Consider the following 15942-nt stretch of genomic DNA (forward strand, 5'->3'; position numbering starts at 1 on the left):
TCCCTGTGTCCTCACGTGATCCTCCCTCTGTGGGTGTCTGTGTCCTAGTCTCCCCTTCTTATAAGGACACCAGTCTTATTGGATTAGGACCCCACCCTTATGACCTCATTTTAACTTGATTACCTCTGTAAAGACCACATCTCCAAATGTAGTCACATCCTGAGGTCCTGGGGGTTAGGGTTTTAACATCTGAACTTGGTGAGGGGGGAACCCAGTTCAACCAATAACAGCCAGTTATCCCCCGTAATAATTATATGGGCTGGAGAGACAGGCATCTGGTCTTAGAGTTACAAACATTGGTGCCATAGGGCTGTTCTGCCTGTCGTTAGCTGTGCAATCTAAGTTTGCCCCTCTATGGAATGGAAAAAAAAAAAATCATATGCCTGTTTCGTAGCCCAGGTGTTGGCAAACTTTTCTCTGGAAAGGACCAGAGAGTGAATATTTTCATCTTTATGGGCTACGTGGTGTCTGTTGCAGCTACTCAGCTCTGCCACTGTAGCCTCAAAGCAGCCATGGACCCTGTGTAAATGAGTGAGCGTGTCTGTGTTCCAAGAAAACTTTATTTACTAAAACAGCCCATGGGCCATACTTTGTGACCCCTTCCTAGGGAGTTGTGCACAGTGTCATCAGGGCAGGCTTGACCAAAAATTTGAAGGAAGGTAGGGAGTGAGCTGTGGGGATACATGGGGGAAACAGTGTTCCAGGCAGAAGGAGCAGCCAGTGCAAATGCCCTGAGGCAGGACTGTGCCTGGCAAGTTTGAAGGATAGCAGGAAGGCCAGTGGGGCAATTAAGAGATATGATATACTAGGTTTGTATATTATATATACATATACCCACTTTGTTGCCATAAGTTGCCATATATTGATATTTGTTTTTGAAAGAAGCAAAAAAGTATATGAAAAGAAAAAGGAACTCTTCTCTGCAGTAATATATGGCTCACATTTAGTCTTTCTTTATGGAAAAATAATTCAGGAACTAAGAAAGCACTTAAGCAATAATTATCTCCCTTCTTTTTTGGGGGGGACTGTCAGCTCCAAGAAGGAAGAGTATTCCTGTTTTATTCTTCTCTCTGTCCTGATACATTCAGTGTCCAATACATGGCAGATGCTGGAAAATTACTGCTCGAATGAATGAATGAATGCTGTGTATGTATAACTTTCGCCTCTTCACACACTTCCTTTATTTATTATTTGCAACAAATATGTTCAGAGTTTTTACTCTGCGGATGGCACATTGGCTTGCTTTTTTTTTTTTTTTTCTTTTAAGCTTATAAGGTCTCTTTAAAATATTTGAATCGATTGCTAACTCGACACAACTGAGCAGATTCCTGAAAATCTGCGTTTCTGGCTTCTCTTGAAAAGTTAGCAGATGTGGTCCCACTGAGCCCATTTTCCTTCTCGGCAACACACATGAGGCAAGACCATGGCATTTAGACAGGTCGAGGTGGTTCTAGGTTTTCAGGTAAAAGCCCAAGTGCCCCCCTTTCCCCCTACTCAGGCCCACAAGTTCCTGCACGACCTGCCCCGTCCCCTCCCTGCCCTACCCTCCTCCCTCTCTCCCCCTCGCTCACTCTGCTCCAGACATACAGGCCTTCTCGCTGTTCCTCCAACACACCAGGCATGGTCCTGCCCCAGGGCCTTTGCACAGGCTGTTTCCTCTGCCTGGATCTCTCTTCCTTCAGATGTCCCCACTCTCTCCCCATGTTTATGTCCTGTCGAAATCTCTCTTCTCATCAAGACCTTCCTAAACTACGTTGTTTAAAACTGCACACAGGGACTTCCCTGGTGGCACAGTGGCTGGGACTACACACTCCCAGTGCAGGGAGCCCGGGGTTCCATCCCTGGTCAGGGAACTAGATCCCACAGGCATGCCACAACTGGAACTTCGTGTGCCACAACTGAGGAGCCCACGTGCCGTAACTAAGACCCGGCACAACCAAATAAACAAAACAAAAAACCCCAAAACTGCACCCCTCCCCCCCATTCTTGGAGTTCATGACTCTCCTTCCCTTCTTGTTTCTCCGCGGCATTCATACTGTGATATATCATGAATTTCACTCATGTATCCGCCGATCATTTGTCCCCGCATACTAGGAAGTCAGCTCCATTTTAGGGTCTCTGCTATTTCCTGGTGCCTATCAGCATTTCAATATGTCAGGCCGCTTTCAATTTCGAAACAGCCAGACAGCCGCTCATCTCCTTGCGTCCTTCCTCCCCCCGCCCCCCCCCCAGCACCGCCTCTGTCTCTGATGCTTCTCGGCCACTTCTCTTCTGCCCACTCTGCTCGGTCACATCCCCGTCACACCTCTGGAACCATCGACCTTGGTCCTGGGCCATTTGACATCCGCTCAGAATGAATTAAAAAAAAAAAAAAAAAGCTGAGTCATTTATACAGTGCCGTCTGTGATTTATCAGCAAAGGGGGTTGATGGATGAGTCAGCTCTTCATCTAGACCAGGCATCCTCAACGTAAGCGCTTAGCAACGTCTGGGGCTCGGTCATTCTCCTGAAGGGCTGTCCTGGGCACGTGGGATGTTGAGCTGCATCCTGGCCCCCACCCACTCAATGCCAGGAGCACTTTTCCACGCAGTCGTGACAACAGAAATGTCTCCAGATGTCGCCATGTGTCCTCTGGGGGGATAGAGTTGTCCCTGGTGCAGATGCACTGTTCTTGGCTCGGGGGTGGGGCGGGTCCCAACGTGGACACCAGTGGGGAAGAGGCAGTAGGCCTAGCTGAGGGGCAGAGAAAGCGTTCTCGGCCCCCTGGACTGGACGTGAGGCTATGCTTTTTCCAAGTCTGAATGTGATGTAAATTGAGCGCCTGGGGATTTAAATTTGGGGGTTTGGGACACTCTCCATGGTGTCTTTGTTCGGTGTCCTAGGGAAAGACCTTTTCTCTGTGTGTGTTTTCTTTCTTTCTTTAAAATTTTTATTGGAGTAGAGTTAATTTACAATATTGTGTTACTTTCTGCTGTACAGCAAAGTGAATCAGTTATACGTATACATATATCCACTCTTTTTAAGATTCTTTCCCCATATAGGTCATTACAAAGTATTGAGTAGAGTTCCCTGTGCTATACAGTAGGTCCTGATTAGTTACCTATTTTATATATAGTAGTGTGTATATGTCAATCCCAGTATCCCAATTTATCCCTCCCCGCCTTTCCCCCCTGATAACCATAAGATTGTTTTCTACATCTGTGACTCTATTTCTGTTTTGTAAATAAGTTCATTTGTACCATTTTTTTAGATTCCATGTATAAGTGATATGGTATGGTATTTGTCCTTCTCTGTTTGACTTACTTCACTCAGTATGACAATCTCTGGGTCCATCCATGTTGCTGCAGATGGCATTATATCATTCTTTTTTATGGCTGAGTGATAGTCCATTATATATATATGTACCACATCTTTATCCATTCCTCTGTTGATGGACATTTAGGTTGCTTCCATGTCCTGGCTATTGTAAGCGGTGCTGCAATGAATATTGGGGTGCATGTATCTTTTCAAATTATGGTTTTCTCCAGGTATATGCTCAGGAGTGGAATTGCTGGATCATATGGTAGCTCTCTTTTTAGTTTTTAAGGAACGTCCATACTGTTCTCCATAGTGGCTGTACCAATTTACATTCCCACCAACAGTGTGGGAGGGTTCCCTTCTTCTCCACACCTTCTCCAGCATTTATTGTTTGTAGATTTTTTGATGATGGCCATTCTGACTGGTGTGAGGTGATACTTCATTGTAGTTTTGATTTGCATTTCTCTAGTAATTAGTGATGTTGAGCATCTTTTCATGTGCTTTTTGGCCATCTGTATGTTTTCTTTGGAGAAATGTCTATTTAGATCTTCCGCCCATTTTTTTGATTGGATTGTTTGGGGTTTTTTTGTTATTGAGCTGCATGAGCTGTTTGTATATTTTGGAGATTAATCCCTTGTGGGTTGCTTCGTTGGCAAATATTTTCTCCCATTCTGTGGGTTGTCTTTTCATTTTGTTTATGGTTTCCTTTGCTGTGCAAAAGCTTTTGAGTTTCATTAGGTCCCATTTGTTTATTTTTGTTTTTATTTTCATTACTCTAAGAAGTGGGTCAAAAAATATCTTGCTGCAATTTATGTCAAAGAGTGTTCTGCCTGTGGTTTCCTCTAAGAGTTTTATAGTGTGCGGCCTTACATTTAGGTTTTTAATCCATTTTGAGTTTATATTATTTTATTTTTTTAAGGGATTGGGTTTTTTTGTTTGTTTGTTTTAATTTAGTTAGTTATTTTTGGCTGGGTTGAATCTTCGTTGCTGTGCGCGGGCTTTCTCTAGTTGTGGCGAGTGGGGGCTACTCTTCATTGCAGTGGGCGGGTTTCTCATTGCAGTGGCTTCTCTTGTTGTGGAGCATGGGCTCCAGGCGTGTGCTTCAGTAGTGTGGCACGCAGGCTCAGCAGTTGTGGCTCATGGGCTCTCTAGAGCTCAGGCTCCGTAGTTTTGGCACACAGGCTTAGCTGCTCCGCGGCATGTGGGATCTTCCCGGACCAGGGCTCGAACCCATGTCCCCTGCATTGGCAGGCAGATCCTTAACCACTGTGCCACGAGGGAAGTCCCTAATTTCATTCTTTTACATGTAGCTGTCCAGTTTTCCCAGCACCACTTATTGAAGAGACTGTCTTTTCTCCATTGTATAGTCTTACCTCCTTTGTCATAGATTAGTTGACCATAGGTGTGTGGGTTTATCTCTGGGCTTTCTATCCTGTTCCACTGATATCTATTTCAGTTTTTGTGCTAGTACCATACTGTTTTGATGATTGTAGCTTTGTAGTATAGTCTGAAGTCAGGGAGCCTGATTCCTCCAGCTCCATTTTTCTTTCTCAAGATTGCTTTGGCTATTTGGGGTCTCTTGTGTTTCTATACAAATTGTAAAATTTTTTGTTCTAATTCTGTGAAAAATGCCATTGGTAATTTGACAGAGATTGCATTGAATCTGTAGATTGCTTTGAGTAGTATAGTCATTTTGATAATATTGATTCTTCCAGTCCAAGAACATGGTGTATATCTGTCCATCGGTTTGTGTCATCCTTGATTTCTTTCATGAGTATCTTATAGTTTTCTGAGTACAGGTCTTTTGTCTCATTAGGTAGATTTATTCCTAGGTATTTTATTTTTTGGTGCGATTGTAAAAGGGATTGTTTCCTTAATTTCTCTTTCTGATACTTCATTGTTAGTGTATAGGAATGAAACATTTCTGTGTATTAATTTCATATCCTGCAACTTTACTGAATTCATTGATGAGCTCTAGTAGTTTTCTGGTAGCATCTTTAGGATTTTCTATGTATAGTATCATGTCAGTTGCAAACAGTGACAGTTTTACTTCTTCTTTTCCAATTTGGATTCCTTTTATTTCTTTTTCTTCTCTGATTGCTGTGGCTAGGACTTCCAAAACTATGTTGAATAAAAGTGGTGAGAGTGGACATCCTTGTTCCTGTTTTTTTTTTTTTTTAAGTGTTTTAAAATATATATATTTATTTAATTAATTTATTTTTGGCTGTGTTGGGTCTTTGTTCCTGCACACGGGCTTTCTCTAGTTGTGGCGAGCGGGGGCTACTCTTCATTGTGGTGTGCAGGCTCCTCATTGTGGTGGCTTCTCTTGTTGCGGAGCATGGGCTCTAGGCACGTGGGCTTCAGTAGTTGTGGCACACGGCTCAGTAGTTGTGGCTCGTGGGCTCTAGAGGTCAGGCTCAGTAGCTGTGGTGCACGGGCTTAGTTGCTCCGCGGCATGTGGGATCTTCTCAGACCAGGGCTCAAACCCGTGTCCCCTGTATTGGCAGGTGGATTCTTAACTACTGTGCTACCAGAGAAGCCCTGTGCCTGTTTTCTTATCGACAGTATTGGAAGGAAATATTGCTGGCCCCATTCATACATTGATTCATTCATTCAACAAGTATTTGTTAGGTACCTGCTGTGTGGTTCCACAAACCCTCTGATGCCCAAGGTGACTGGGAGGCAGACAGATGTGGAAGGTTTAACACACAGGAAAAGGTCACCCAGTGGCCAATTCTGTTGTGGGGGGACATGGAGAGACAGACTGGGATAGAGAACCGGGGTGGTCATGGAGGGCTCCCTGAGGTTGCACCATTGTACCTGGGGGCTAAGGATGAGCTTCAGGTCACCCAGGCTAAGATCTGGGGTAAGGTGCTCCAAGCAGAGGGAACAGTGCATGCAAAGATCCTGAAGTGGGAACCAGCTTGGCATTTTTCAAGAAATGGAGAGAAGAGGAAAGAGCCTCCAAAGGGCTTAGCAGCAGTGTTAGGCATAGATCTGGCCCTTGGTCATGGTTAACTCATCATAGTAATAATGCAACCTGTATCAGTTAGCTATTGCTGTGGAACAAATTACCCCAGAACTTCGTGGCTTCAAAACAACAAACATTTATTATCTCATATAGTTTCTGAACATCAGGAATCTGGTGGCAGATGAGCTGGGTGGCTCTGGCTCTAGGTCTCTGATGAGGCTGCAGTTAGGCTGTCTGCCGGGGCTGCCTCATCTGAAGGTTTAACTGGGGCTGGAGCCTGAGATTGGCGCCCCCATGTGGCTGGAGGTGGGGAGCCTCAGTTTCTCCCCTGGTGGGCCTTTCCAGAGGACCACTCACATCACAGTTTACCCCCGACAGAGTGACAGAGAGAGTGACTAAGAAGGAAGCCAGTGTCTTTTATAACCTAATGTCACAGGTGACAGCCTATCACTTCTGCCATATTCTATCAATCTCACAGAACTCTGGGACGACATTGGAAGGACCACCCAAGGCTTGAATACCAGGATGTGGGGTCACTGGGGGCCACCTAGGAGGCTGACCCTTCCTGAATGACTTCCAGTCATTGGGCTCAGAGCTTTCCATACGTTAACGCAACTCAGCTCCCTGAAACACTCCCATAAGTGGGCTTATTATCATCCTAATAGGTAGTATAGTCTTGTAGTTACGCACATAGCCTCAGCCTCTAGAGCCAGACAGCTTGGGCTCAAATCCCAGCTCTGGGAATTCCCTGGTGGTCCAGTGGTTAGGACTCCATGCTTCCACTGCAGGGGGTGCAGGTTTGATCCCTGGTTGGGGAACTAAGATCCCGCATGCCTTTTGGACAAAACAAACAAATCCCAGATCTATCACCGGCTGTGTGACTTGGGGCAAATGACTTCACTTCTCTGGCTCACCTTCTTCCTCTGTGAATGGGGAAAATAGTAGCAGCTACCCGCTGGGTGACACCAGGCAGGTGCCTCCGCTGTCCTCTTGCAGAGGAGGAGAGGGAAGGTGGGGGAGGTGAGAAGTCTTGCCCAAGGTCAAGGTCTGGTGATAGGTCTGGTGGGTTTTGAAGGCATGGGGGGGGGGCATTGTCTGGGCCGCCTCCCAGAGCCCCCTTTCTGGTGATAACCATGTCTTTCTGCTTCACAGGTCTGCTCTGCAGCCCCCAGGGGACCTAGTACCCGTGAGCAGGTAGGGACACCGGGCCTGCAGCGCAGGGGGGCGGCGTGTGGAACATGACTCCATCACCCAGTGCTTCTCCCGCCACCGGAGGCCACACCCACCTGTGCCCATGGCTAGCACAGGGCCGTCGCTTTCTGGCGCCTTTGACATTCTAGGCGCGGTGGGCCAGGATAAGCTCTTGTATCTTAAGCACAAGCTGAAGACCCTGCGGCCAGGCTGCCGGGGGGCGGACCTCCTGCATGCCCTGGTGCTCCTAAAGCTGGGCCAGGAGACCGAGGCCAGGATCTCCCTGGAGGCGCTGAAGGCGGACGCTGTGGCGAAGCTGGTGGCCCGCCAGTGGGCTGGTGTGGACAGCACTGAGGCCCCAGAGGAGCCCCCAGACGTGTCCCTGGCCGTTGCCAGGGTGTACCACCTTCTTGCCGAGGAGAGGCTGTGTCCAGCGCCAATGCGGGAGGAGGCCTACCGCGCAGCCGTCCGTGCTTTCAGGTCCAGGGACGACCCCCAGCTGGGGGAGCTCCAGGAAGAGGCACGAGACCGGTGCGGATGGGACGTCCTTAGGGACCTGGAGGCCATCCAAACTCTCCACTCCGATCTGGGGTGCCTCCTGCCGTCCTCGGCATCACCCTCCGGGACCCGCAGCGATCCGCGGCCCATCGAGGACCTTTCGGACTGGAGCAGAGGGCATTCCCTGAGATCCACCGGCAGCCCGGCCTCCCTGGCCAGCAACTTGGAAATTAGCCAGTCGCCCACCATGGCCCTCCTCAGCAGTCACCACAGCCCCCACGGGCCCAGCAAGCTGTGTGACAAGCCCCGGGCCAGCCCGGTGCCCGAGCCTGCCCCTATGGGCTGCCAGGAGCCCGAGGAGATGAGCTGGCCCCCATCAGTGGAGGCTGCCAGGTCCCCGGTGCGGCCAAACAGCCCAGCCCCCAGGCTTCCCGAGGTGGCCGCAGATGCATGCCCCGCCAGCCTGCACGACCCCCCGGAAGCTCCAAAAACCAGCAGTCACTACTCGGTGGAGTGCACGGATGTGCCAGCAGCTCCCAAATCTCTCCCCTCGCCTTCCAGAAACGCCTGCCCTGTCGCGGATCAGACGCCAATCCAACTTTCAGAGGAAGACACCACTTACCCAGCGGCTCAGCCACGCCCACCGACTCCATCGGCCCCCCAAACGTCCCCTCCCTTTTCGTCTCCATCGACCCCTCCTAAGGCTCACCCTACCGTCTCGAAGCCGGGGCCCCCTCCTCCTGAGCTGGAGTCGCCGGAGCAGAAGTTCTATAACTTTGTGGTGCTGCACGCTGGCGCCGACGAGCACATCGCGCTGCGCGTGCGCGAGAGGCTGGAGGCCCTGGGCGTGAGCGACGGCGCCACCTTCTGCGAAGATTTCCAGGTGCCAGGGCGCGGCGAGCTGCACTGCCTGCAGGACGCCTTAGACCACTCGGCCTTCACCATCCTGTTGCTCACCTCCAACTTCGACTGCCGGCTGAGCCAGCACCAGGCGAACCAGTCGCTAATGAGCAGCCTCACGCGGCACGGGTGGCAGGATTGCGTGATCCCCTTCCTGCCCTTGGAGAGTTCCCTGACCCAGCTCAGCCCCAGCACGTCCAGCCTGCTCACCGCCCTGGTGTGGCTGGACGAGCACTCCCCGATCTTTGCCAGGAAGGTGGCCAACACCTTCAAGTCCCAGAAGCTGCGGGCCCGCAAGGCCAAGTGGAGGAAGGAACAGGATGTCCGGACCCTGCAGGAGCACAGCCAACTCCTGGAGGGTGAGCGGCAGCAGGCAGCGGCGTGGAGTGCCGCGCAGTCAGCTTACTTCCATAACTACCTGTCCTACCAGAGGCAGATGGAGAAGCTCCAGGTAGCTTTCGGGAGCTACATGCCATTTGAGACTCGGCAGCCTTCTGTGCTTCAGGCGCCCTTTGGGGGACCGGGGCCCCTCGGAGCCCCACCACCAGCCTTTCCCACCCGGCCGGGCCATCAGCCGCCGCCCCTGCCTCCTTGGCTGGCGGGCATGCCCCCACCGGCTTTCCCGCAGCCCCCGGTGGTTTTCCCGCAGCCCCAGGCCTTCCCGCAGCCCCCGGACTTCCCACAGACTTCACCCGTGCACCCTCAGAGCTCTGGGCTGCAGCCCCTCATCATACATCATGCACACATGGTACAACTGGGACTCAACAACCATATGTGGAACCAGAGAGGGACGCAGGCGCCCGAGGACAAGACGCCAGAAACGGAATGACCAAGTGAGTGGACCTGATGACCTCGGCCTTGATTCCCCATCTCCAGGGGTCAGTGGAACATGGGGTCATTTGCTACTTTCAGGACACTGACGGGAAAATTGACCCCATGACTTTCAGGTAGCCAGAAATGGATTTGTTTACAAATTCTCAGTCAATCCCTGCCTCTCTCTGTACCGTGGTGGTGGGGAATGGGTTGGGGGTATGGGTATGGTGGTGTGTTTTTTTTTTTTTTGCTGTACGCGGGCCTCTCACTGTTGTGGCCTCTCCCGTTGCGGAGCGCAGGCTCGTGACGCGCAGGCTCAGCGGCCATGGGTCACGGGCCTAACCGCTCCGCGGCATGTGGGATCTTCCCGGACCGGGGCACGAACCCGTGTGCCCTGCATCGGCAGGCGGACTCTCAACCACTGCACCACCAGGGAAGCCCCATGGGTATGGTGTTTTAATTGTAATAAATATTTATTGAATGCTTTGACAGCGCCATTGTCCTCTGGGAGACCTCTGCCTGGCCATCTGTCAGGATAAAAACGTAGCTGCTATTGCCATAAAAGGGACAGGAGCCAAAAAGTTGCGCACGTTTGCTTTCATTTCATTGGTTAGGATATAGTCACATGGCCCATCTCCGGCTGCAAAGGAAGATGGGAAATGTAGTCCTCTGATGGGTCACGTGCTTTGCCGGAAGTGTTGGTTCTAATGCCAGAGAAGGTGGAGAGAAAGACATTGTGAGTACATTTAGCTGTTTCTGTTGCAGCCCTTTTTGGGGGAAGCGGGGGTCTGCTTTGATGCTCCCACCAAGGCTGGGCTCTGATCACACTGTGTAATCTTCAGCAAGTGCCTTCACCTCTCCGAGCCTCTGCTTTCTTATCTGAGAAATGGGTTTATGAGGCCATTGTTCCAAGGTCATCAGCAGATCGTGTGCGATAACTGTGAAATACCAGGGACAGTGTAAGTGCTCATTAACTTTGTGCCCGGTATGAAGGGGATTAATCTTTTTCAGGGTCTCAGACCTTTTGAGAATGAGAATAGAATTAATATTTGTTGAGCACTCACCGTTTATCCGTCTTGGAGGCTTTAAATCTAAACCTTTTTTTCTTTTTTTTAATTTTTGGACTCACTGCACGGTATGCGGAATCTCCCCGACCAGGGATCTCCCCGACCAGGGAATCGAACCCGCGCCTCCTGCAGTGGAAGCGCAGTCTTAACCACTGGACCATCTAAACGTATTTTAATCCTCAAAAATGACCCCCCCTCCAACGGTAGAAGCTTCTGTTGCTGGTCCCCATTTTACAGATGGGGAAAACCGAGGCAGAGAGAGGTGAATTCTCGTCCCCAAAGTCACACAGATGGGAAGTGGGGAGATTGCAGTGAAGTAGTCGGATTTCCAAAGGAGGGAATGAAAGCCAGCCCAGGAAGGGCTATGTGGGCCAGGTGATCCGGGAAGCTGCAGGCCTCCTCTCACCCAACAGCGTGATTTGAACACTGATTTAGCATGCCCTTTCCTCCTCCACCAGCCACCCCAAAGGGCGGGCCTGGTGTGAGTCACCCAGACTGTCACGCACCACTTACTATTTTAGTCGCTGACTCAGATTTTGTCGAAGGTCTGCTTCCGGCTTCCCTGCCATGACGTGAAACTTGGGGAGATTGGATTCTCCGGGTGGGGTTGTGGAAACAGTTTCTTTTCTTTTCTTTTTGGCCGCTCTGGTGTGGCTTGCGGATCTTATTTCCCCGACCAGGGAACGAACCTGGGCCACAGCAGTGAAAACGCCAAGTCTCAACCATTCGACCACCAGGGAATTCCCAAACAGACGGCTTCGGATCACTAAGGCTAGAGTCAGCTGCAGTTAACAGGCCATTTTTGCAGTTGACCAATATTTATTGAGCTCCTACTGTGTGCCAGGATTGTCCCAGACACTGGGGTGCAGTGGGCGCGAAGACAGATGTGAACCATCCCCTGCTCTCTTTTCAATCGCAGGTAGAGGTGGAGGGAAGGGAGCGGTGAATGAATCATCAAATGAGGAAGCAAGATAATTTCAGAAACTGAGGAGACTTCAGAAGAAATAAACTGGGCATGCACGGTGATGGGGGTGCCTCAGGAGGAAGAACTTTGGCCCAGGTGGCCAGGAAGGCCTCTCTGAGGAGGTGGCATTAGAGCCAAGACCTGGAGGAAAAGCTTGGGAAGGAAGGGTTAGATCTTCTGGGCAGAGGAAACAGGCAGTGCAAAGGCCCTGGGGCAGGACCGTGCCTGCGTTGTTGCATGAACAGCAAAGATGGGCAGAGTGAGTGAGGAGGAGAGAGGGTGGTGAGGACCGGGAGGGGGAGGGGACGGGGCAGGTCGTGCAGGGCCTTGTGGGTCTCAGGAAGGACTTGGGCTTTTACCCCCAGGGAGGTGGGACCATGGAGGGCTGTGGGCAGAGGAGGGGCGGGGCCTGACTCAGGTGTTCATGGGCGACCTCTGGCCGGGGCGGGGAGGGCAGACTGGGGAGCAAGGGTGGAAGCTGGGAGCCCAGAGGGGACTGGTCCAGGCCAGTGAGGATGGGGGCTGGACCGGGTGGAGGCAGAGGAGGGAGAAGTGGGCCCGTTCAGAATGTGAGCCCCTATTTCATCCCTGAGATGTTGTGAGTCGCAAGTCACAGCCCTTTTCCGGGCCTCATCTTTCTCACCTGTACCATGGACATAGTGACCTCCAGTCTGGAACTCCAGTACCTACATGTCCCTGTGTCAACCCAATATATTTATCTATTTTTATACATTTATTTATTTATTTATTTTAAATTTTTGGCTGCATTGGGTCTTCGTTGCTGCGCATGGGCTTTCTCTAGTTGCGCCAAGCGGGGGCTACTCTTCATAGCGGTGCACAGGCTTCTCATTGCGGTGGCTTCTCTTGTTGCAGAGCATAGGCTCTAGGCGTTCAGTAGTTGTGGCTCGTGAGCTCTAGAGCACAGGCTCAGTAATTGTGGCACACGGGCTTAGTTGCTCCGCGGCATGTGGGATCTTCCTGGACCAGGGTTCAAACCCGTGTCCCCTGCATTGGCAGGTGTATTCTTTCTTAACCACTGTACCACCAGAGAAGTCCCCAACCCCGTATATTTAAAGGATGATCATTTTGAAATCCCTGGGCTAAGGTCTTTACGTGCTGGATGAACACACTTAATCCTCTCAACAGCCCCAGGAGCTAGAAAAAATGTTCCCAATTTACAGATGAGGAAACTGAGGCCAGGAGGGCTGACGTCATTTATCCAAGGTCACACAGCTTATAAGTAGCCTTTTTGGGCAGGAGAAGGAGCCAGGCATCTCTCTACTGGATTCTAGCCCATATGGAGACTCTCCAGCCTGTTAATTTATGACCTCCGTTTTTTATTTTTATTTTATTTTATTTTTTGGCTGTGCTGCACAGCATGTGGGATCTCAGTTCCCCAACCAGGGATCGAACCGGTGCCCCCTGCACTGGAAGTGCAGAGTCTTAACCACTGGACTGCCAGGGAAGTCCCTAGATTTTTTAAATTCTTTGAAATATTCCTGTTCATTTTGTTACTTGTTAATTTGTGGCTTCTCCACTACACCCTGCCCACCCTGAGAGAGCTGGGGGCCCATGTGTCTTGGTCACTGCAGTATTTTCAGAACCCAGCACAGGATGTGGCACACAATAACTGTTCAGTAAAGTAAATCCTTCTGACAAACAATTAGTGAGCACCTACTGTGTGCAGAACATGCTGGGTGCCCTGGACACAGACCTGGTCCCTGCCCCCATGGAGCTCACTGGGCAGTGAGTGGAGAGGACATGGAGTCCTCCATCCATTTAGCCAACCAACATTATTGAGCTCCTACTGTGTGCAGGCCCTTGGGCACAGGGATGACTGAGTAGTCACCCTCTCAGGTGACCTGAGACACCCCCATTCTGTCCTCTCAGGGCTCACTGTCCAGTGCCAGAGACAGAGTTATGGGGAGATCAGGCCTGTGATGAAGTGTAGGGGGCTGTGGAGGCCCAAAGGGGACCCTTGACCAGCCTTGGGGGAATTAAGAGAATCTTCTGGAAGGAGGAAGTAAGCTGACACCAGAGGCCTAAGTCGGAATGAGCCATTGGTGGGGAAAAGTGTCCCTGGGGATGGGCACAGCATGGGCAAAGGCCTGGAGGGGAGACCACGTAGGGAAGGGCAACTTCACACACGGCCACAATTCCTGCTGCCCCACAGCCCCCTGGTGGCAGCCACCACCTCGGAGGCCAGCCTACCCCACATGGCCCCGTGGGCCTGGGGTATTTCCTGGAGAAGTCCCATGCCCCGTCTTGGCCAAACAGCCTTAAAGAAAAATAGGGGGAAATTTTTTGAAAAGTTTCCCCTTTTTTCTTTATATATTTTAGATTGTGACTTTTTTTTTCTTGGCCACGAGGTATGGCACGTGGGATCTTAATTCCCTGACCAGGGATGGAACCCGGGCCCTTGGCAATGGGAGCACAGAGTTCCTACCACTAGACCACCAAGGAATGCCCTAAAATCCATTTTAAATGGCACTTCTCCAATCCTCTCCTCTGCTCTGACTTACGTTATATAAGATAATAATAACAAGCACAAACACTTCGATAAAACTTACTATGGGCCAAGGATTGCTCTAAGAGCTTTAGTGTAATCCTTGCTCTAAGAGCTTTAGTGCAATCCTTACCACATCCTTACAATACCCTTAAGAGGTGGATTTCATTATTCCCATTTTACATATGAGGAAACAGGCTCAGAGAGGTTAAGTAATCTGGCCAAGTTCACACAGCCTATAAGGAACAGAGATCCTAATGAAAAATATAACATGAATTTTTTTTTGTTATGAGAATTATGTTATTTTTTAAGTGTACACTTCAGTGGTTTTTAGTATATTTCACTATATTGTGCAATCATCACCACTACGTAATTCCAGAACATTCTCATCACTCCAAAAAGAAGCCAAGTCCCCATTAGCAGTCACTGGGCATTCCCCTCCTCAGCCCCTGGCAATCACAAATCTGCTTTCTGTCTCTGTGGATTTGCCCATTCTGGACGTTTCATATAAATGGGATCACACACTATGTGGCCTTTGGCGTCTGGCTTCTTTTATTCAGCAGAACATAAACTTGCATTCCTAGGCCACTCCCATTATCAGGAGCACTGGTCACCACTCCGTGTGTCTTCATTCTTTTTCATGGCTGCATAGTATCCCACCTCCAGAGAGCCCCTTCATAACCAGTATGAGAAACACCCTTGGAACCTGCATTGCTAGAGCAGAGGGGTGCCTAGGGGTCAGTTAGGCAATCCACTGCAAAGCAGAACAAAACTATGAGAAATCCTACTTTTATTTTCTGGTTGCACCATATATACCTGGTGTGCCCAGGCTCTCGGGTCAGTGAGATTATCAATCAACAAACACGTCTGGGCAGAGTTGTTTGCCAGGGTGCTGGTGTGGAGGTTTGCAGATGGCCCGCGATGAGGCAGTGAGCGTCTGTTTATTCTCTTTCTTCTAGAAGCATCTGCCTCCTACCAGGCCCTGGCGCTTGTGCTGGGCCTTTGCCAGGGGTCGTTGTGACACTGGAGCTCAAGGTTACCCTGACCCAGACCCCGGCCAGGCAGGGCCTCGGGAAACTGAAAGTCCAGTGGAGCCGGAAGGAGGAAGTTTCTGCAGGCTCTGCAGCCGACACCCACCTCCACCCCCTACTCCTCTGCCCATGCTAATAAAGGGCCTTCTGAAAGGTAGGGTCAGCCCTGAGAAGGGCCAGTGTGGGATTTTTCCTGCAGTGTTTGCTCCAGTATCAGCCCTCTTTCCTCCCCAGGCTGCAGAAACTGTCCTGGTCAAGGTCATGGGTGCCTTTGAGTTGTTAAGTCCAGAGGTCACTTCTCTGTCCTCCTCCCCCTCTCGGAGGCGTCTGACCGGGCCAGTCGGCCTCCTTCTAAGAACTGCATTGTCACATGGTCCCCGGGCCCCATACTCCTCCTCCCCCCCCCCGCCTCGCTCTCCCTCCCACCCACTTACCCACCCACCCACCCACCCGCCTCTCCCGGACCCCCTCGGGCTTCTCCCCTCCCCCACCCCACCCCTCCCTGACGGCCTCGTCTATGCCCTCAGCCCTGTCTCCAGCTCGGACCTCCTCTGAGCTCCAGACTCAGGGTGCAGCTGCCCCTCTACGTCTCCACTTGGGGGGTTCACGGGGGTCTCACACTCAACACCGCCACGTGGTGTCTGACCATCCTCGCTAACCTGCTCCTCCTACGTCTCATCTTTACTGACGGAAGCTCCGTACTGG

General features: G+C 50.8%; 1 protein-coding gene across 2 annotated transcripts in view; it reads left to right on the plus strand.

Moving 5' to 3' along the window:
* Positions 1-15942, plus strand: part of TICAM1 (TIR domain containing adaptor molecule 1) — a 39114-nt gene that overhangs the window by 6554 nt on the left and 16618 nt on the right. Inside the window, exon 2 of one of the 2 annotated variants that reach the window (XR_016391521.1) lies at positions 7420-15391. Coding sequence is in view for 1 of the 2 variants with exons in the window: in XM_022556969.3 (XP_022412677.1) it covers positions 7562-9685 (2124 nt within the window). In the remaining variant the exon portion in view is untranslated. Of the gene's footprint in view, positions 1-7419; positions 15632-15942 lie in introns of those variants that run through there. The other variant, XM_022556969.3, reaches the window with a different exon arrangement.

The sequence above is a fragment of the Delphinapterus leucas genome, unplaced genomic scaffold (genome assembly GCF_059928025.1).
Source record: "Delphinapterus leucas isolate spDelLeu-1000000601 "Yukka" unplaced genomic scaffold, BTC_Dleu_Yukka2 spDelLeu_asBTCV2_sq25, whole genome shotgun sequence".
Lineage (NCBI taxonomy): Eukaryota > Metazoa > Chordata > Mammalia > Artiodactyla > Monodontidae > Delphinapterus > Delphinapterus leucas.